The 22,184-nt window shown below is 39.1% G+C and overlaps 1 protein-coding gene and 1 non-coding gene across 2 annotated transcripts; one reads left to right on the top strand and one right to left on the bottom strand.

Annotated features, from left to right (window-relative positions):
- The first annotated feature begins 273 nt into the window (after positions 1–273).
- On the top strand, positions 274–10,956 carry LOC149846265 (Peptide chain release factor 2). The gene is made up of 7 exons (XM_089997910.1): positions 274–707; positions 842–1,054; positions 3,567–3,668; positions 4,438–4,575; positions 5,230–5,534; positions 10,372–10,525; positions 10,593–10,956. Exons 1-7 carry the CDS (start codon positions 288–290, stop codon positions 10,725–10,727), a joined length of 1,467 nt encoding a protein of 488 aa, XP_089854036.1. The 5' UTR covers positions 274–287; the 3' UTR covers positions 10,728–10,956.
- An 11,156-nt stretch (positions 10,957–22,112) lies between these two features.
- Positions 22,113–22,184, bottom strand: TRNAH-GUG (transfer RNA histidin (anticodon GUG)). The gene has a single exon. It is a non-coding gene; the product is annotated as a tRNA-His (tRNA).

The raw sequence follows: 22,184 nt of genomic DNA, 5'->3' as shown, positions 1-22,184 counted from the left end.
GATACACAAATTTTCAATGTAAAAAAAAAACTATTTTACCGGGTCGGCTTCATGTAACCATTATAGGATCCGAGTATGGTTTCTCTTACGGTGAGTCCGATTAGACCTGAGTCCAGGTCCAGTATCATAATCTCAAATCAGGTTTGGGTTTGGTTTTACCTGAGTCCCAACTTAACCCGATCCGTTGACAACCCGACCTAATTGTCTCACAAAATGCCTCTTCCCCAAGGGGAATGCGAAGCGTAGGCTTCTTGGAACCAAATTCGAACTAATTTCAAAGGGAAAACATGAAGCTTTCCCTCCGGAAGATCCCACTCTTCCGATTCTCTCTTTTTCAGCCAACCCACCAAAAGTCTCACCGTTTCCGTCCCCATCTCTCGAATTCCCGCCCTTTCCACCCTCTTCAATCCAAATTCCCAAGTGGGTCGTTCGAATTTTCGTGCTCCAACGAGAGAACGGAAGATGGGTATTGGGTATTACAGAAAGGTCGCTTCTTTCCTTCATGGTGGCTTCCTACGGGGAACGGACGCTTCCCCAATCGCCGGTACGTATCTCAAGCAGAGTTCGAGCAGAGGAGCTCCGACGGGCTCACCGTCGACGATATCGCCACCCGCGGCTGGCCGATCCTCGACGATAACGAGAGCGATTGGAGGAGCCACGCCGCCGCAATCGCACAGTCGATTCAGCTCATGAAGAGGCGTTTACAGGTCTTTGTTGCGCGAACTCGATTTTTATAGGTTCTCGTTTAGGCCATATTCATTCTTATTGCTCTGTTTTCCCCTTTTGCACTCATCTTTTGTCAATTATCATATGTTTATCAATTGATGTTAAACTTCTACAGTGGAAGAAGATGTTACTCAGGTTGGATCAATTGTCAGAGCAATTGAATAAGCCAAACCTTTGGGATGATCCTGTTAATGCTGGGAAGCTTAGTCGCCAGCACGGATTATTGATGGGAAAGATAAAGGAGGTTACCAGTTTTGAGCAGGAACTGCTTGAGCACGTTGATATGCTGAAGCTCGCGAGGGAAGAAAATGATAGTGCATTAGAAGAAGTGAGTAGCTATTATCATTGCATTTGATCTTTTATTGTTATTTGTTTTCGTGTAAAATGGTTTGCATTTGTACTTTAATTTGTTAATAAATAGGTAAGTACCCAAAAAATGCATAAAAGTTCTGATTGGATAAAATCCGTGTACTGATCTAACAAGCAAGAATGGGATTCAAATGCTTCAAGAAAAAGCTTACAATCAAGTCTTGAAACCTCAAACATTCTGTGGCAAGCTCTTGTGTTGGTAACATCACAAGGATCTCATCTTCTGACAGCTGCAGATGCTTGATGGTTAAATCATATAGCCAAAGTTGTGTGGTCTTTGTTTTAATCCACATATTTAGCTGTATAGCAATTAGCAAAGACCAACTCACAAAGATATTACCACCAATTCAATTTAATCACCTTTAATCAAGAAGCAAAACGCAACCATATTGCTAGACTTTGAAGAAAAGTAATGCAAATTTTCCCCAAATTCACTCAATTGTCACTTAACATCCTAAACAAAGAAGAAAAATAAACGGTGCCCAACATCGTCAATTCGGACAAACCCCTGTCTTCGATTTCTTGAGTCTTGACTCAGATTTTCTCTTCATTCCGGTGTCTAACCCATTAAATTGTGTGGTAAAGACAACTTAAAGATTTTATTTTAAATCTAAATAGTGCATATCTCACAGTTCAGAGATATTTAGTTCCTAAATCTTTGAGCACCACTTGAGTGTCAAATTTTGAGTGGCACTTCCCATGAACTCATTTTATCACTGCAACTCTCAATTTCTGATATCATAATTTATCAATATATAGTATTATTGCCCTCCCTTATTTTCTCTAGGTGCAAAAGAACATAATTCGAGTATTGTGGACCATAGAGGTGCTATCCTTGTTTCCAAGTCTATAATAATAAATCATGACATGTATAAGCTACACTTCCATGAAGGCTATGGACGACAGTTGATACTTATGTCACACATGCAAACGGCTGGACAGTTATGTTAAATATGAAGTTTGTGAAATACAATGTGTAGTTTGGTTCATAATAACATTAAGCAAAAGAAATGGTGATTTCTAGGACAAGTTTTCTTTGAACAAACTGATGTGTCCAGATTCTCTGGGACATTAATTCATCTAGCTCATTGATTTGTGCCTTTAGTTGCTGTCCTTTCTAAAAATGTTTTAATTCTTTGAATAATTGTGTGTAAGAAATCAATACATTAATAACTGCTGGGGAAAATCATGATGAAGTAAATCAAACGTGCAAGTCAAAGCATGAGATGCAAGGTATCTAACAATCGATGCTTGCTGAGACTCCAATGAGTACTTACTCAGTGTCAAGAAGTAAGCTCCTATTTTTGCATAAACTTGTGGAATTAGGGAATTCCCTTAAGGCGTCAATGGGCCAGGTTCAGGTGGGCCATGGTCGGTCCTAATTCCCTAATCCAACTTGCTTAATGGGGATTCTGGTTCAAATCAAACTCAAATCAGGCCGGGTTGCTGGCGCATCATATAAATTTTGCTGCTTTTCTTTAGAAATGTCACTAGAAACTGACTGGATTTTACTAGAATTCAGTTTTGAGGTGAAATATCTGCCCATTCCAGAACAAGAATGATGGTATATCAAGTTTCTTTGTTTTGAAAACAAATTTCATCACAAACAAGACAATGTCATTGTATAGGTATTTCTGGCTGTATTTTGCAGGCTCTGCTTTTAAATCCAGGCGGCTATAAACATAAAACAGTAAAAATGGTCCATACAGGTCCAACACCCCACCTTGTTATCTCTTAGTGGCCCAGTTGGATCTTGCGGATAAATTAAACCCTTATTAGAACCAGTCATGGTTAAGGTTCTAAATTTATTTGCATCTTTTTTGTCAAATCATAACATGCAAACTTGAATTTAACCAATTTGGATAAACTGATAAGGTCTAGGTTGGAGCCTGATCCAGACAACCTTAATCTCTCATGTTTTGCTACTTTGACAAGTCAACATTTGATGTCATATAACCACGGGAATATAATATTTCTTTTGATCAGGCCATCTCTTTCATCATTAGCATCAAAAGCTCTGACAGTAGCCAGGTCCAATCATGTTCACCGATGTTATCTGTGCCAAGGACAATTTAATCTAACATGAAATTAGTATGGTGGACTCATATTTTTTCATTATTAGCAATTTCTTGTGTGGGCATTGCTGTTAGTCACTTCTCACAGTCATAAAAAATTAGAAAGCTAAAGATACTGGAATGGAAGCCTTCCAACATGGTACTAGAATGGCACTTTAAATGGTTTTATCTCTTCCTAAAAGTGGCTTGTTTCTCCTTTTACCTCTATCATCTGAATTTGAATAATTTGTCATGTAAAGGTGTTCAACACAACCCAGATAGGAATATATGAAGAAATAAGATTTGTAAAGTCAACCCCATTGTTAGATAAGGCTTGATGATGATGATTGCTTATTAGAGGATGATTTACACATACATAGAAAGATTGTTTGACATTCAGTTTTTGGATCTTTGAAGGAATCCATGAAGGCCTTGCTTAGAATGAGAAGGAATGCAAAGGAGAAAGAACTTGAAGCACTGCTAGCAGGGGAACATGATTCCTGTTGCTGTTTTATTGAGGTCCTGACTTTGCTCCTGTCACATTTAGTGCCACTCTTGTTCTCAGCCTTGCACTCCTCTATGCTCATGTATTTATTTGGGACTTTTGCTCTTATATTTTTATTGTGCAACTTTTATTTATCTAAACCCATGCTTTTCCCAATGATTTTATTGGAATTATGTTTGACTTGGTGGTGGTTATTCACAAATTTTCAAGCCCACTAATATGGTTATTTCTTTTAAACTTTTGTTCTTCTTTTCTAGAAAACCCTAAAAGGAAACCTTATAAAATTACAAACTATAATTTGTCTGCCAATTTATAACAAAGCAAACACATTAAGGAAAAACTAAAGCAAAAATCCTTTTTACTTTTATCGTCTCAGAATGCCTTAGTTGTGTAAAGCATTTTGTTCATTATGCTATATCTGACTGTCAGACACGGAAATGTAAAACATGGTTTCTGTTTTATTTTAGTTTTTCTGTGTTTGGTATGCGGTTGTAAGTGTGTATGTGTGTGTGGGGTCAAGGGGGGGGGGGGGAGGCGGGGGGGTGGGGGGGTTGCGTGCACATGTATGTATGTGTATGTGTGCACACATTGTGGGGGGTGGGGCTCGGGAGAGCTTTAACAATGTTTTACCCAGCTGATGAATCCATTGATACTGTACATGCTTGAAACCTTTTTCCTATTGCCATGTCCCACTCATTAGAGTTCACTAAAGTGCTGGTCTGGTGAAGGTTGATTTTGCTTTTAGGCTTTTCTTGTTTAATATTGTGTACGTATATAATGAAGGTTCAAGCTGGAGCTGGTGGAACAGAAAGTATGGATTGGGCATCAATGGTTATGCACATGTATAAGATGTGGGCATCACGTCATGGATTCCGTGTTACTGTAGTTGATGAAATGCCTGGTGAGATTGCTGGAATCAAGGTTCGTTTCCTTAACTTGCACAACCTACTCTTTCTTCAAGTTTTTTACGTAGTTGTCTATTTAGATGTTTATCCAACCTTATCCAAATCTGGTGGTTGATCTTATAAAACTCTCTTTACATGGCATATGATGTGTCATTTTTTTCTTGCATGGCATGATGTGTCATCTTTTAATTTACATCGATCTAATTGACTTACTGTTACTTTCACATATATAGAATCCAAAGACCAGCATGTACCTTCTTTGAAGTTTACTTCTGTTATCTGGACATTTGTCAGATCCATGTTCGTTGAGTTCAAACTGGTATCTTGAAGATACCAGTCAAATAAACTTTCTAACGTAATGTGTTGCTTTCCTGCTCGAAATTTAAAAGTTTTCAAGTGATTGCTGCTGTTTTTATTGTATTTCTTTGCACTAGTGGATGTGCCTTTTAGCAGTTATCGAGATATGAATCAGCCAAAAAGAGATCGGTGCAAATCATCAGTCAAATTGACACATTTGTGCTCGTATAAGATATGACCTTTTGTAGCATTTTTGTTATCATGTTGATAAGAGTAATTTTCATTAGCACCCTTAAATTTGACATTTTTTAACACTCGATATTAACACCTTTATCAATGTCGTATTTATGGTCCGATTTCTGCTAGTCTGCAGCGCGCAACAATCAGAGTAGATGGAGATAATTCATTTGGCTATGCCAAGGCGGAAGTTGGGGTACACAGATTGGTGCGGATATCACCTTTTGATAGTGCAAAGCGTCGGCACACTTCTTTTGCTGCAGTTGCTGTTATACCTATCTTGACTGATGCCTCTTCTAGGTTCCAGATTAATGAATCTGACCTTCGTATAGAACGGTTTCGTGCTAGTGGAGCTGGAGGCCAGCATGTTAATACAACAGAAAGTGCAGTGAGAATAGTACATATTCCTACTGGAATAACTGCTGTCTGTCAAAATGAAAGGTAAAAAAAAAAACCCATCTCTATGTGTGTAATGCAGCCTTGAGTAACTGTGTTGGATTAGCACTATGAGAGGCACGGCGTAGAACACTCAATCTCTGTAACAAATATCGCGAGTTTTATGAAAATCTCGCAGTAATATCACGAGAAATTGCCTGAAAGTTTAAAACTGCAATTTCTGGTGAGATTTTCAAAATATCGCGAGATTTATGAAAAAACATAAATACTGTGATTTAAATGTGATATTTACGTTTTAAACGGCTATTTATCGTGAAAAACCCATGTATTTTTATTTTTAAAATAATTTGTATTAATATTTTCTTATAAAAATATTTTTATTTTTTTATTGCTGAGATTTTGCCAAAAAAAATGCAAGATTTATGAAAAATTTTCAATTTCTCGTTAGTTTTTGCCGAAAAAAACTTTTGTCACTATGCACTTAAATAGATGCATGCTAAATGGTTCTTTCAATAGCTTTCACCCACATGCACACATGTACAAGCAGATAGGCTATATTACATTTACAGGAATGGCTGAAGAGTGGGGTCATATGGAAATTTATTGAGAATAAAAACATAGAGAATACAGGTCAAAGTTCAAACTTCAAAGACATTATGTAAAACTAGGATGCATGTTAAAGCAATGCACATATAATATTGTGTGTGTGTGTATGTGTGTATGTGTGTGTGTGTGTGTGTGTGTGAGAGAGAGAGAGAGAGAGAGAGAGAGAGAGAGAGAGACGAATCAAAGATATCAACATTACGACAAGTTCAATAGATGTTGAAACCGGCAAACAAAACACACAGGACCCACACCGACAAAGAATACATAAGCCAAAAAAGCACAAAATACAAATCAGAAACAAGGCGATCAGTCTGGATCTGGGGGAGGCCTTAGTGGCAATTGGCACTGAAGATCAGGAAGAAAGATGTGTAACGAGGCGTATACATCCGCCAGAATATATATTACTAACTTGTTGAAATTAACCGGGATCTGCCTGAAAATAGCATTGTTGCGCGACATCCAAACAACCCACCAAGAAGAAAGCAACCAAGTTCTCCAAATGATCCGCCAACTTTTACATCTACGAACTGGCTAGGGTCCTCACAAGAGGTCCACAGCGAAAGACTCCTGACGCACGCACACTACCGGTTTATTCTAGGTAACCTTAAAGATATTCTGAAAGACTTGACATTCCCAGAATAGGTGCAACGCAGATTCCTTAGCCCCCTCGCAGAGAGCACATCTACTCACAATACAAAAACCTATAGACTTGAGGAAGCTATCCCGATCTTGCAGAATAAGCCAAGCAAGGAAGCGCTCTCTCAGAGGAGGACCTTTGCCCCAGATAATCCTTGTATGGAACCGATTCATACTTGTCGGAAGGAGAGAAAGGTAGATGTTTCTAGTACGGAAGGAGCCGTTCTAGGAGATCGCTCTACACAGGAACTGACTCTGAGTGACATCGTCGCCCTCACCACCCCACACAGCAGACCAAGCTTGAATCCATGATCTCCGCAGATGCGAAAGGGCCGACCTAATCGCACGCTGACCCCCAAACAAAGACTCCACCGATCCATATTTAGCCTGAAGGAGATTTGCACAAGGGGACCCCGGTTGGTGTGCAAGCCAACTTTGCTTAACAATAAGAACAATACTTCTTAACCTGGAGTCCGAAATCCCCAACCCCTCTCTATTCTGCGGCAGCCTTATGATGTCTCAACCCACAAGGTGACGCTTGGTATTATTACCTTGCCCATATCATAGAAACCTGGTCAATAACCCAGAGAGCTTCTTATTGATCCCCATAGGCATAAGGAACATAGACATAAGAAATTCTGGCATCGCATTTAAAACATGTTTGATGAGGGTAAGTCTGCCGGCAATCAAAAGGTAGGAGGCTTGCCAGGTCGAGATCTTAGTCTGAACCTTTTGCAGAATGGCGTTCCAAGCAACTGATGGAATCCGTGAGAGCTGAAGCGGCAGACCAAGGTAGGGGAAAAACTTATCCGAGGAGGCACACTGAAATATCTTCTGACCGATGGCCTGCATATGTGAAGGAACATTGATCATGGAAATGCAACACTTATCATTGTTTAGCGAGTGGCCCGACATCGATAGGAAAAAGAGGATGATGAGCTTGACTCTTAACATTTGTTGGATGGATCCAATGCCAAAAACAATCATGTCATCAGCGTAAGTAAGAATATTGCTCTGGAGCCCCTGAACTCCGAGTGACTCAATAAAACCACACCCCACGATCCTCTTGAGCAAGACCACAATGCCTTCAGAAACGGCGTTAAAAAGCTGAGGGGACAAAGGGCATCCTTGCCGAATACCACGCCCAACCTTGAACTGCTTACCACAGGCCCCGATAATCTGAACTTGGGATTGTGCATTTGTGACCAACTTACACACCCAATTAGAAAAGCGTCGACCAAATCCAAAGTTCTCCAACATGTGAAAGAGGAAAGGCCAGTGAACCGAGTCATACGCTTTGTGAAAGTCAAGTTTAAGAGTAAAGAAAGGCCTCCTGCTGGACTTCAGAGAGTGAACCACCTCCGTGGCCAGAATAAATGAATGCTGCAGTCATCTATGGAGAATGAAAGCAAATTGAGCATCTGAAAAAATCTGATTAGTGACAGCGTATCCTGGTAGCCAATACCTTGGTGATGATCCGGTAGATTCCCCCTAAGACAGAGATAGGACGGTACCGCGCTATGTCCACCGACGTAGCATCTTTCAGAATAAGATATACAATGACCAGGTGATAGATAGATGGTAACCGGGTGTTACGGTGAAACTCAACAAACATACTCAGAATATCACCCTTAACACATGTCCAAAAGGTGCGATAGAAGTCCACATGATAACCATCAAAACCAGAGGCTTTCCATCCGGACAATGCTGTTACTGCCGCAAAGATTTCCTCTTCAGAAAAGGCCACCTGCAAAGACTTTGATAACGCATGGTCGATGCAACGAATGAAGTCCGTACCCATCGACCCACCGACCGAGGGGTTTCCGACATAAATCTTGATGAAGAAGTCAGTCACCGCTGGTAGGACCTGATCTCCCGAATGGTAGATACCTTCAATGCAGATGGAAGGAATGACATGCCTTCGATGCCTATGAGAGACAACAGAATGAAAAAAGCGAGTATTTTTGTCACCCGCTTTAAGCCAAGTAGCACGAGACCGCTGCTTCCAGCGAATCTCCTCTTTTATGCACCACGACCGTAATAGCAGAGTCAGCTCTGCGGATCTAGCATTCAGGCTGACAATACTAGAGTTTGACAGGGAGGCCGAGTCTGAGAGAGACTGGTGGATCAACAACAGCTCGCGCTCCCAATCCTCCATATGTTGAAATTTACTGATATGCCTCGAAATAAGCCATGATTTAATTGCTTGAGACAAGCGACGATACTTAACCACACAATGATTAGCCGCCCTAGCTGCGGTGCACGAGCCATACCAAGATAGACGGATTACAGACTCAAAGTCTGGTTCCGTGATCCACCATTGCTCAAATCGGAATTTGATGTGGCGAGAAAATCCATGCCCCCATCGGATGACCAACTGACTATGGTCAGAGACAGATGGAGGGAGAAGACAAACTGAGAGGTCATGTAGCGAGGCCAGCAGATTCGGGGAGACGAGCACATGGTCAAGCAAGCGGTAGCACGATCGAGATCGACGATTGAACCAAGATAAAGCTTCCCCACGATGCGGAACAGAATACAACTGGTTCGATTGAATGAAGTTTTGGAACCCAAGCATAGAAGCCGAGCAGGAAATAAGATTACTCGAGTCGGAGGAGGACAACAGGCAGTTGAAATCGCCCATGATGAGGTGCTGGTCCCCGAAAGACAGAAGGATCCTATTCATGTCCTCCCAAAAATCCTCCCGACCGCTCGGGCGGTGCAGACCGTACACCATGGTGACCGCTACTGGCATCGGTTTATTCGGAAGAGGAATGACGACGGATATGGAAAACGTGCCTTCATCAAGCTGGTAGACTCCAAGAGACGACCTCACAAGGACAAGGATACCGCTCGCAAAGAGCAACGATGACTTGAAGAAAGAAATTGTGCCACGCCAGATCTCAGAAACTATGGAGCGATGAACCTCTGCCATCTTGGTCTCACAAATAACGACAAGTTCAGGATTTTCCTGTCGGATCCAAATAGCAAGGAACATGCGCTTTTGAGGGCAATTCAAGCCCCTAATATTCCAGCAAAGAATCTTCATGTCAGGAAATCCGGAAAACCCCGCGGAGAGCGGATCCGCGCAGAACGCCTTGGAGATACCCCAAACTGAGATGCAAAGACCTTCGAAGACCGTCGCCTACCCCTACCCCTAAGGGAGAGAGGATCTATATGCCATGGATACTCATTTTGAGTCCCATTCATAGGAGAGAAAGAGAGGATCTATATGTCATGGGTACTCATTTTGACTCCCATTCATATCCCTTGACAGTGGAAATTGTCTTCTGTGTATCCACTGCTGTATCCATGTGACATAGTAAATGATTATATCAAACTAGGATGCATAAAGTAATTATATCTGTTTGTGCACATTTATGTGTGTGTGTGTTTATGAGAGAGAGGGAGATTCAAATTGCCACCTATCTTTTGATTATTTATAGAAGTTGCATTGTAGTCTACATTGTGTCATGGTAATACTGTATGGCCTCCACTCATGTTGCAAGCTTGCCATTTTTACTCGGTTTCTATGATTCTGTCGGTTCCTTTGAAATTCTTATTCCCAAAAAAGCATATCAAATATGGTTGTTGTAAAGTATAAACAATGACAAACACATCATTTTCCTTTTTGGTTTAGGTCACAGCATCAGAACAAGGCAACGGCTATGGCTGTGCTTCAGTCTCGGTTGGACCAGCTTGAGATGGAGCGCCAAGCACAGTTGAATGCCAAGCACACCCAGTCGCTCACTGATATCAGCTGGGGAAACCAGATTCGCACATATGTCCTTCACGTATAGTCTCTCTCTCTCTCTCGTGCATGCTCATTGGCAGCTGATTTGAGTGTTTCTTTTCCTGCAGCCTTATCGCATGGTGAAGGATCTTCGAACAAATTATGAAGTATCGGACCCTGATTCTGTTCTTCAAGGGGATATCGATGGTTTCATCCTAAGTTTCCTGTCTGAATCTATGGAGAAAGGTGAAGATAACGCGTGAATGAGAACGAGTGCAGTGAAATTTTGCCAACTTTGGTTAGTGGTCTCAGATCCCATCCAAGTGTTCTCCGTTTGCATCAACATTGCATTCTTCAAATTAATCCACTCTTAATTATTATATTCACTGTATACTATGAAATTGTTTCATTCCACCTCTAAATAGCCAAGTCTAGTTGATACAAAAGCATCATTTGGATTAAATCTTGAAATCCATTACTGGGATTTTGGGAGATGAAGTTCCTGTTGATTAATGAGCTTGATTTCTAGTCAATTTGACATTTTGGAGAAGTCGCTGCTGCCATTAAACCATTACCATCTGACTATGACCCAATTTATAACCACTTTAAAGCATACATAGAATGATGAAATCAGACACAAATAAATCTCATCTCAATGTGGCTTTACACAACTGAACATCTTCATCTGAGCGTCAGAGTTTTGCAATCTCAGATTTCTGTAGAAAGATGGAATCCTGACAGTTCTGGCTTATGAGCTTAAGACAACTTGATAAATGCCATCATAAGCCCAATCTAAAAATTTATTAAAATCAGGTTTAAACAAAAATGGTTGAAAATCGCTAAAAATCAGTCTCTACCGATCACCGATTTTTTACCATTTCACAGTTTAAACCGAATGTTATCATTTTATGATATTGATTAAAATAAAAGAAGGCAGAAAGGTAAGTTGCTTGTTTTGAAGAATAATTCTAGAGCCCGATGCTTCAAAATTCCTAAAATTCTGAAGTAAAAAAAAAACGGAAAGAAAAATAACAAAATGGACTTTGATTTTTTTGATAATTGGGGGAAAAACCGTCTCTCGTTGGCATAAAACCCCAGGTCCTTCTTGCCTGCTAGGGAGTACACTCAGGAGCCCTCAACCCTTGTGGGCTAACTAAATAGGAGCTTGCTATATCGTAACATTCCAGCCGTTTGAAGATGCCATCTTTCTCATTGAACAAATGAATTGTTGATGCCTTTATTCTTGTTCAACATGTATGGTTGGGGATGCAAAGGGTCGGGTATTGGATCTCAAAATACATTGGGGAGTCCGACCCATTTGCAACCCTATGTATGGTCCTTCAAGTGTGATACTTAGATAGACTTGCAACAAATGGAAAGGTTGCAGACGCCCAAGGGGTTTGGCATAGTGGGAGAGGGCCTTGGCTCTGGTTAGGGTTCCATTTTCACATCAACATTGTATTTGAAACAGTTTATTGTTTTCTATTTATTCAAAATATTAGTTTTTAATATTTCTTAACAAATTTGTAATTACGCAAAACCAAGAAGAAAAACGGCCCGATATGGTTTTTGTCTGATTTTTCCATTGCAATTCACTGATGCCTTTTCCGATCTGGGATCTTATTACAATTTCGCAGCTGTTGTCCGTAGCGTGAAAACGGGTTGGATATGGTCCGAATCCTGGGATATTAGGTGGTAGGCGCATACCCTCTATCCGGATTGAATGTAGTGTTGAATTAAGATCCAAATTTTAAATTACAAAAGAAAAGGGTCCAGTACACAAAGAGTTTACATGCGGATTTGGTTTGGATGCAAATGTAAGCCCAAGAAAAGTATCAAAGATCGAATCATGTAAGTCCAAATCCAATCCAAAAATACATTTGTAATTAGTTTTGGATCCATATCCGAGAATAATGTTTCTCGGACTAGGATCGAATGCTTGACTGAATTCGATCTGTTTGCACAATCAGTTCTAGCTAGGGGTGTCAATGGGTCAGGTTTGACCCGACCCCCACCCTTACCAAACCATATAGAGTCAGGGTTTGGTGATAAACAAGGAGGTCCAGGTCAGACTCAAAAGATCCAATTAATATATAAATCTGGGTATGGTTGTGAAATTTCATACCAAACCCGGGCCCGATCCATGTTCCAACTAAAATATGCAATTTTTTTATGTAACACGATAAAAAAATTATTTTACCAGTTACTGTCCGTGTCTGGATTTGGGCATTATTTATCTTATGGTGGGTCTGATAGAACCCAAGTCCGGATCCGGTACCAGCATCTCAAATCAGATCTGGGTTTGGTCTCACCTGGGTTCGAACCAAACCCGACCCGTTGACACTAGTTATGGCCAAGTATGTAGAGAGGGTTGCCCTCCTCGTCCCTATCCCGCGTGTTGTTTCCTTCGGTTTCTTCAATCCAACGGTTAGATTCGTCCAGGGGCTTCTCGGAAGCTTGATTGGTCTTTCGTTGAAGGGTTGTGGGGGGAGGAAACACAAGGGGCGATAGAACAATGATGGATGAAGGAAGGATATTTATTGAGGAATCAAAGAGGACGAGAGATAGAGATTGGTATTATCTGGGTAAAGAAGAAAAAGCAACTTCGGAAAATGGGTGCAAGAAGGAAGGGGATTAAAAGAAGAAAAAGGATCGCTTTGGGTGTTCGTTTCTGCTATCGACGTGTTGATTGGTTTCGGAACAGATTCCTTGATGCTCTGATACCATGTAATGATGACGAAACGAAGGCAACAAAATTGGCTTTACATTTTCTAAATCTGTTCTATCTGCAAGTAGATTCATACTTCAGTCCGTGTTTGGATGCACCCACTTATAGAAAATGTTGGGATAAGTTGGGGATATTGCCTTAGGCTCCAGATTTCAATACCCAACTGATCCCAGGTTGATGGGTAAGTGGGTGCATCCAAACAGCCCCTTAGGTTGTGTTTGGACACAGGAAATTCAGTGCAATTGGAACCCAATCCTACTAAATTTCAGTAATTCCTTTGGCCATTTTTTAGCTACAAAGATGAATTTGGTGGAATAGAATTCCAATTCTGCGATTTCCCTGAGTTCAAAGACACCGTTGTTCATGTATTTAGTTTATCTAATGCCATTTATAACTCTACCATATTTGCTAATTTGGAGTTATGAGTTCCATTTCAGGTTGATAGGGAACATGCATTAATGTAAAGTGCGATATCAGAAGTAGATGCACAAAATGAAAGGAGATATCGTTTCTGAATATCATTTACACGCTGCTGTACATGGTTATATACATGATTGCTGAAGATAACAGTTACAGGATAAGCATAGAACACAAAGAAAATAACAACTTGCCTAAATAAGAGATATACAATATCTCTTAATTATACGTTATATATTAGTAACTTAGGTTTTCTTCTGAAGGATGTATCAATATATTTACACTGATACATTTACATTCCCCCTCAAGTTGGCGCCTCTATGCTTAGTAGGCCCAACTTGCTAACAATATACCTGAAGCTTTCCTTATTTAGCCTTGGTAAATATATCTGCCCTTTGATTTTTACTTGGAACATATTTGGTGAAAAATGATGCCTGCTTCTATTTTTTCTCGAAACGAAACAGCAATCCAACTCTATATGTTTTAGCGGCTATATGCATCACAACTTGGTTGTCGCAATATAAAATTGCTGGGTTTTCTTGTTTACAACAAAGATCTTCAAGGAGATATGTCAACCATGCCGCCATGCTTCTAAACTTGAATTCTGACGACTGCCTGTTTTTTTTTTCCAAGATATGATATTATCACCTAGAAATGTGCAATATCTCGATGTAGATCTTCTTGATATAGGACAACTTGCCCCGTCTAAATCTGCATAACAACTTAATTCGAGATTGTTATCTGATTTCAACATGACTGTCCAGGTGATCTCTTTAGATATCTCAATAGCTTGGTAGCAGCTTCCCAATGTTGTTCTCCTGGCTCATGATGAATTGACTGAGTATATGCACGATGTATGTGATATCTGGCCTTGTAATGGTCACATAAATGAACTGACCAATTAATCTTCTAAAATAGACTGCGTTTGTGACTAGATTTCCACTATAATCAAACTTTTTTTGTGGTTTCATGGGTATTTCTGACAATTTTGCCCCCAAAAACCTGCTTTTTTTAACAAATCAAGAACATATTTCCTTTGATTGAGAAATATCCCCTGTCTTGACCGTGCCACCTCTATGCCAAGAAAATATCTCAACATTCCCAGATTTTTGATGTGAAAAGTTTTATCAAGGAGTTCTTTCAACTTTTCAATTGCCATATCATTAATGCCTGCACTACAAGAAAAACATTAATTAGCTACATACTCTATCTGATGCTATTCCATTGCAAATCCATCGTTAAACGGATTTGCGATGGATTAGTGTCGGATAGAGTCCATCGTAAATTCCTGGTTGCTAATTAGCGTCAAAACTGATATGTCACTACTTACGTTGCTAATTTGCGATGGATAATCGACAGACATGATCCATCGCGAGTTCATCATTAAATTTGGTTTTGCGACAGATAAATATTCGTTCATAATCCGTCGCTAAATTGGCGAATATTAGTGACAGATAATATCCGTCGCTAATCCGTCGTAAAATAAAAAAAAATTTAAAAAAATCCCTTGCTCTTTTCCTTTTCTGTTTAGGGTTTAGGGTTTTTGGTCTCAGCCCGCGTTGCTGCCTCCGGATTCGCCCGCGTTGATTCTCTCGCCTCATGGATCGAGTAATTGGCCTATCCACCATGGGATCTCGAAGACACCAACGATCTGAAATGGGTCACCGACGACCTCAGGGAACGAGCAGAGGCGAGAGATGAAGACGGATCATCACCAATGGACCTCTCCAACTCGGTGGTCTTGCTAGAGAAGTGCCCGTCGAGGAGCTGCTCATCAATCTGCAGTAACGAGGGAAGCGATGGCCAGCCGCAGAGGTGCGATGCAATTGCGCTAAGGCCCACGAGGCATCACCGAAGCAGGCAGAGACGATCGAGTGGTGGTGGAGGGAGCTCGGTCAGGACTAACGAGAGCTCCTATAGGCGAGTGTTCTCAGCCTCATTGTCGTTGTCGGTGAGGGTGAGGGGTTGTGATCATGCCCGATACCGGAACTCTCGAAGCCATGAGATTGCCGAGAGAGCAGCTGCGGGTCTGGCCGAAGTACAATGAGGTGTAGGCGCAGTTGCGCTCGTAGGTCTGGCCGGGGGAGAGAATGACAGGGTCGACCTTATGCAACCAGGACACTAACGATGGAGAACCAGGAGATGGCGATGTACTTATATAGGTTTGAGGTGCATGATGCTTTGTGCTTTGATTGGTAGAACACTGTCGCACACAGATTGCCAACGTGGCAACCAACTACAAATTAATGATAGATTTTACGACAGAAAAATTTTGTCGCTAATCCATCGCTAATTAGCGACGGATTAGAGACATAATTTTTTTGTCATAAAATTCATCACAAATTAGCAACGAAATTAGCAATGAATAAATTCTGCCACTCATCTGTCGCTAATTTGTGACAGATTTTGAGATGAATTATTTTCGTCTCTAATTAACGATGAATTTTGCGACATAATTTATCTGTTGCTAATTCCAATTTTAAGGATGACTACTGTTCTCTAGCTAATTCATCACAAATTTGCGATAAATTATTTCTGTCGCTAATTAATGCTTTTCTTGTAGTGCTGTTATAATGACATCATCTACATAAACCAAAATAAATACTTCATGTCCAACATATTTTCTAAAAAATAATGAATAATCTGCCCAAGATTGTACGAAACCAAACTTGATAAGGGTATTTGAGAACTTTGCAAACCATTGTTTGGATGCTTGTTTCAGCCCATATAAGGATTTATTTACTCGACATACTCGAGTTTCTCTCTGTCGACGATATTCGGGTAGCAACTTCATGTAGTTTTCTTCATCGAGATCACCATACAAAAATGCATTGTTGACGTTTAATTGATGAAGAGACCAATGACGTTTGCCGACAATGGATAACAAACATCTCATAGTGACTAATTTGGCAACTGGGGCAAAGGTGTCATGATAGTCCTATCCTTCTTGTTGTGTATAGCCTTGCGCCACTAAATGAGCCTTGTATCATTTTATGCTTCCATCAGACTTGTATTTAATTTTATACACACATTTTGATCCAATAGCATGCTTCCCTGATGGTAGGGGCATAAGAGTCCACATGTTATTTGCTTTAAGAGCCTGTGGCTCAGTGTCCATGGCAGCCTTCGACCTTTCATCCCGCATAGTAGTGAGGTAATCCTTAGGTTCTTCGTTGACAGAAATGGAGGCTAAGAAAATACGGTAAGAGGTGGAGAGTTTGGAAAAGTCTAGAAAGTGAGATATGGGATGAACAATAGAATCTTTGGAGTTAGGCAATGAATGACCATAGAGAAAGGCTTGGTTGCATACATAATCCAATAGATAGGTGGGCCTGAATCAGGTCTGTGTAGACCGTTAAAGCTCCAAATTAGTGGTAAGATCAGGATGACTGTGGTCACTAGAGTTTGGGCATGGTCTAGGATCTTGAAAATCATTTTTAATAGGACAACTGAAATGGAATATGTCCTCAATAGGATTTGGTAAGACTATTTTATCAAATTGTTTGGAATTTTTTTCAAAAAAACGTGGTTCCTTAAAAGGAAAAATAGTTTCATGAAATATTATATCTCGACTGACAAAAATATTATTGGTTTTCAAATAAAAAACCTTATACCCTTTTTGACCAAAAGGATATCCTATAAAGATATATTTCTTGGCTTGAGTGTCAAATTTATTTTTAGAATTATGACGCACAAAACATAAACACCTAAAAACTTTAAGATGATCATATTTCGCCTTGGTTCTATAAAGAACTTTATGGGGTACATGGGTGTGTGATGAAGTAATGGTAGGAATGTTGTTGATTAAATATATAGCGGTAATGATGCATTCACCCCAAAATTTTGTCGACATATTAGCTTAAAATTTAGTGGCTCAGGCAATTTCTAACAAGTGGTGATGTTTTCTTTCTGCAATATCATTCTGTTGGAGAGTTCCAACACAAAAATGTTGATGTAAAATTCTATTTTCACGCAAAAAAAATTGAGTTTCATGTGAAAAAATTTTGTTCTGTTGTCGGATCGAATTTGTTTCACATGTTTGTTAAACTGGATTTCGATCATTTAGATGAAATTTTTCAATTTTTTTTGCGTTTGAGATTTATATCTCATTAAGTAAACCCATGTTGCTTTGCTAAGATTATCAACTATAGTTAAAAAAAATTGTGCACCTGTGAAAGATGTCACATTATAGGCTCCCCAAATATCAAAATCAACAAGTTAAAAAATGTCTTGTGAATGACTTTCACCGACGGAAAAGGGTAGCCGCATAAATTTGGCAAGATGATAAATTTCACACATATCTTGTTTATTTTGTATCAAATCACATTCTTCAAATACAAATTTTAAATGTAAATTGGAAACATGACCCAAACGCATGTGCCACAGGTTCATACGATCTTTATTTACTAAAGTGGCGACTACCATACTATCACCATCATCAAGAATATAAAGTCCCAAGCATTCTCTACCCGATCCAATCGTCTTCTTCTTCTCCGGGTCCTGTATTTTATATGATGAAGAAGAAAAAAAATATTATAATTGTAGGATCGCCAAAGTTTAGACAGTGAAAATAAGATTTAACTTGAATGATGAAACAAATAACACATTATAAAGGATTAAATTTAGGGTCAGAATGCCTTGACCAATATGAGAGACTGAGGTAGTTGCCCCATTTAAAAGTTTGATGGGCTTGAGACCAGTGTATTTTTGGACATTAGTCATTAGGAACAAAGAACAACACATATGATTGGTGGCTCCAGTATCCAAAATCCAACTAGAAGAATGAAAAGATGAGAAACAAGAGATGCCATTACATGCCATGTTCATCATTGGATTATCTTTACCTGCCGTAAGAAGAGATAAAAGTTAATTGTACTGATCCATGGTTAACTGAGGGGCAATGAGCATGGATTCATTTGACATTGAATCAATATGTGATGCGTTGGCATCAACTTGAGTATTAGGGCATGGCAAAAACTCATGTAAATTGTAACATTTATCTTTCTCGTGCCCTACTTTCCCACAATGAGCACATTTAGGTATCTCCTTTCCTTTGAATCGATTCTCATGCTGATTTTTTTAGAATTTGATATTTTTCTCAGCAACCGCGACCACATTTCCTTCCACGAGTGAAGGAATACGAACATCTCTTTGTCGTTCTTCTTGGAAAAGAAGATTATAAGCTCTATTGACGATCGATCAAGAATCTATAACAAGGATATTGCTTCTAATTCCTGCATATAATTCATTTAATTCCATGAGAAATTAAATTAATTTCTCGTTTTGCCTATAATCGGCTAAAGCCTTAGCCGCTCCACATGAACAGGTTAGCAATGTAAGTTGAGTACTGAGTTCGTCCCAATATATTTTCAACCTTGTATAATAGGCGAAAATGAATAAATTATCTTGACGAAAAGTAACAATGAACCATTGTAACTGAAACATACGAAGTCCATTCACTTAACCAAAATGCTCGTGGAGTTACTTCTGTCACCGTTTTGGCGTGACTTCCTTAGTGAAAGTTATGTTCTTGGAACCAAATATCATCAAAACTCGTGTGAAAAAGCAGAAACAGCTAATTCTGTGATGCACTGATCAGGAGGAGATCACTCTTGAACCCTGCAGCTACGAAATTACTACGAACTATGAAAAATAACAGAAAATACAAAAGAAAAACTAAAAATCTCTCATAATTCATTCATCTCTACCGGTTTGTCTCTCTACAATGAATATATAGCGAACAATAAAGAAACCTTAATCCTACTACGGATAGATTCGATATTAAATAAGATCCTAAACTAAGATTCAAACTAAATAATTATAAAGATATTAAATAATAAAAATGGATCCCATTGGACCATGTAGACCCGATAGTGACTCGTTCTTGCTCCTGCATCATTCTGCTATGAGCTCGAGACAGTACATGCCACAAATCCCATACCGAAGGCAAAATTCGTTGTCTTTCCATGACCCTCGGCTGGTTTTAATCACTGTCACAAGATTGAGAAGCGGACACACGAGAAGCAAGTTTCTGAGAAACGCTTGGATGTGTGAACTTGGGGTCCTCATGCTTTGCAACTTTGAGAGGAGGGCAAACATGGCTTCATGACCTGGGTTTGGGGGGTGGGTCCATTAAGTGGCCTGGTTCTGGGCAAGGGTTCCTTGTGATAATAAGAAAAGTCTTAATTGATTTAAAATTTAATTACGGAATTGGGTTTGAGAGTATTGGTCTTCCATTGCATCTCTCTCTCTCTCTCTCCCTGCAGTTTGAATCTAATTACCTGCAACCTCTTATTTTTCTTATATTTTCTTCATTTATTAGATATTTTAAATGTGTTTTATTTTATATTAAAGTTTTTTAAATAAAAAAAAAATCCCAAGTCATTTGAGTCTCCTGAGTTGACTTGCCAGTTTACGAGTTGGACCCTACAGAAAATCACTACAATAGATATATAATTGAAAACCAAGTCTGTGTATAAGTACTATGAGACTCAAATTCAACATCATGGCTCTATTTGGAAGCCGGTGTTGGAGAGGAGATGAAAGGGGTAATGGGAGTGGAGCACAAAATATTTTGGGTGATGAGGCTAGAGTTGTCAATTACATCCTCGTGAGGATATAGTTGAAAAAGACTCATCCCAGCAATGACAAAAGTAAAAACTTCAAAATCTCGGCAGCCAAAAAATCGCCTTTTTTTTTTTGTAGATCTCACATTGGCAAAATCTCAACAATAAAAAATAAATTTTTATAAATAAATAAAAATAAAAACACACTATTTTCTGCAATAAATAACTGATAAAAACATAAATATTGTATTTAAAATATGATATTTATATTTTTGACAAAAAAATCATGAGAAATTGCCATTTTTAACTTTCAAGTAATTTCTCGCAATATTTTTGCGAGATTTATGAATCTCGCAAAATTTGTCGCTATGCCCATCTCCACTCCCTTCTGCACTCTCAATACCATTCTCATCTTCCGAAACAGGGTTCCAAATACTTGTGAGGGTAAATGGAATTAATTAAAATCTCATTAAAATTCCATCTCCCCTAAATGTGTTCCAAACATGAGGCCCAATAAAATTGGATTCTGTATTTGAGTTTTTATTAAAACCACCTTCTCTAAACATAATTTTTTCCCGCTCTAAACGTTTCTGTCAAGACAAGTAGTTCTTTTGCAGATCTTTGAAAAAGGAGTTTCATTTGGTTTTTTTTATTTTAAAAGTTTTATTGAGGTGTGCATGTTTTAACAGTTTAGCACAAAGTTAATATATTGAACTTTCTTATTTAAAAAAAACCCATAAAAACACCTAATGGGGTGTCATCCGGCCTAGTTTATCCAGACCCAACCCGAACCAAAACCCTGTAGGGTCTGGGTATGGTGATAAATAAGAAGACCCGATTAAGACCTGGGTCCGGACCCGAAGGTCTGATTAATACATGGACCCGGGTATAATTTGTGAAATTGTATACCAGACCCAGACCCGACCCAAGTTCCGATTAACACCTGCAGTTTTTCAATGTAAAAATGATAAAAAATATGGTTCGGGTATGGTCTAGGTTTGGTTCATGTAATTCTCATCAGGTCCGGGTATGGTTTTTCTTATAGTGGACCTGATTAGACCCGAGTCTGGACCCAATACCTTACCCAAAAATCTAGCCCAAGTCTGATTCCACCTGTGTCGGAACCAAACCCGATCCTATGACACCCCTACTAATAAGAATAAATAAATTCACAGAGTGCAAGGAGGAAAAGAATCCTCCGAGATAATCGTTTCAAATTATAATTTATCAAATGGTTGGAATGGTTATCATCCAAACGAATTAGAACTAAGAAATTTTTGACGTTTAAAAAATGTCACAAAATAGAGAACCAAAAAATATTAGATGACTTCACTTTATATTTTCTTCCAGTTTAAATAAATACTCTTTTATTGATTCTTTAATTATGTTATTAATCTTTCCAGGAATTGACAAAATTGTAACAAAACAAAATATTTTTCTTATTTCTTTTTTCAGCACCACATTAAACCCCAGCAGTGAAGGGAGGCATGGTGACAAATCTCGGGAGATTATTAAAATCTCGTGAAAACATCTTGCGAAACTACCTGAAAGTTAAAAACAGTAATTCCTCGTGAGTTTTTCATCAAGAACATAAATATCACATTTTAAACACGATATTTATGTTTTTATGTGCTATTTATCGCAAAAAACTGTCTGGCTTTTATTTCGAATATTTATTATTAATATCTCCTTGTAAAATTTTTTTTTATATTATAATTTATTTTTATTCTCAAGAATTTGCCAAAAAATTACCAGATTTTCAATTTCTCACAAGTTTTTGGCTGTTTACCGTTTTTAACTTTTGTTACTATGATTGGAGGTCTAAAGGGCTTCCGATGAAGCCAACTTGGATGGATGGGGAGCTGAAGGTAAATTTTACGTAAATTGGGTGGGGGGCTAGAAAAGAAAACAAAAAAAAAAGCATAAATCATAAGAAATGTGGCTGCTGGGATTCGAGCCCAGGTCTCTACGGCCACAACGTAGAATTCTCACCACTAAACTACAGCCAC

This window comes from Nuphar pumila, chromosome 2 (genome assembly GCF_984573655.1).
Source record: "Nuphar pumila chromosome 2, dmNupPumi1.hap1.1, whole genome shotgun sequence".
Taxonomy (NCBI): domain Eukaryota; kingdom Viridiplantae; phylum Streptophyta; class Magnoliopsida; order Nymphaeales; family Nymphaeaceae; genus Nuphar; species Nuphar pumila.
Note: the sequence above shows the minus strand (reverse complement) of the source record. Positions and strands in the feature narration are given on the sequence as shown.

What these genes read in the sequence shown, in the direction of transcription:
- LOC149846265 (XM_089997910.1), top strand. Translation starts at nt 288, where the DNA reads ATGAAGCTTTCCCTCCGGAAGATCCCACTCTTCCGATTCTCTCTTTTT. An exon ending in ATGATAGTGCATTAGAAGAA is followed by an intron (nt 1,055 to 3,566) that starts GTGAGTAGCTAT and finishes GGATCTTTGAAG; the next exon opens with GAATCCATGAAGGCCTTGCT. An exon ending in CCTGTTGCTGTTTTATTGAG is followed by an intron (nt 3,669 to 4,437) that starts GTCCTGACTTTG and finishes TATATAATGAAG; the next exon opens with GTTCAAGCTGGAGCTGGTGG.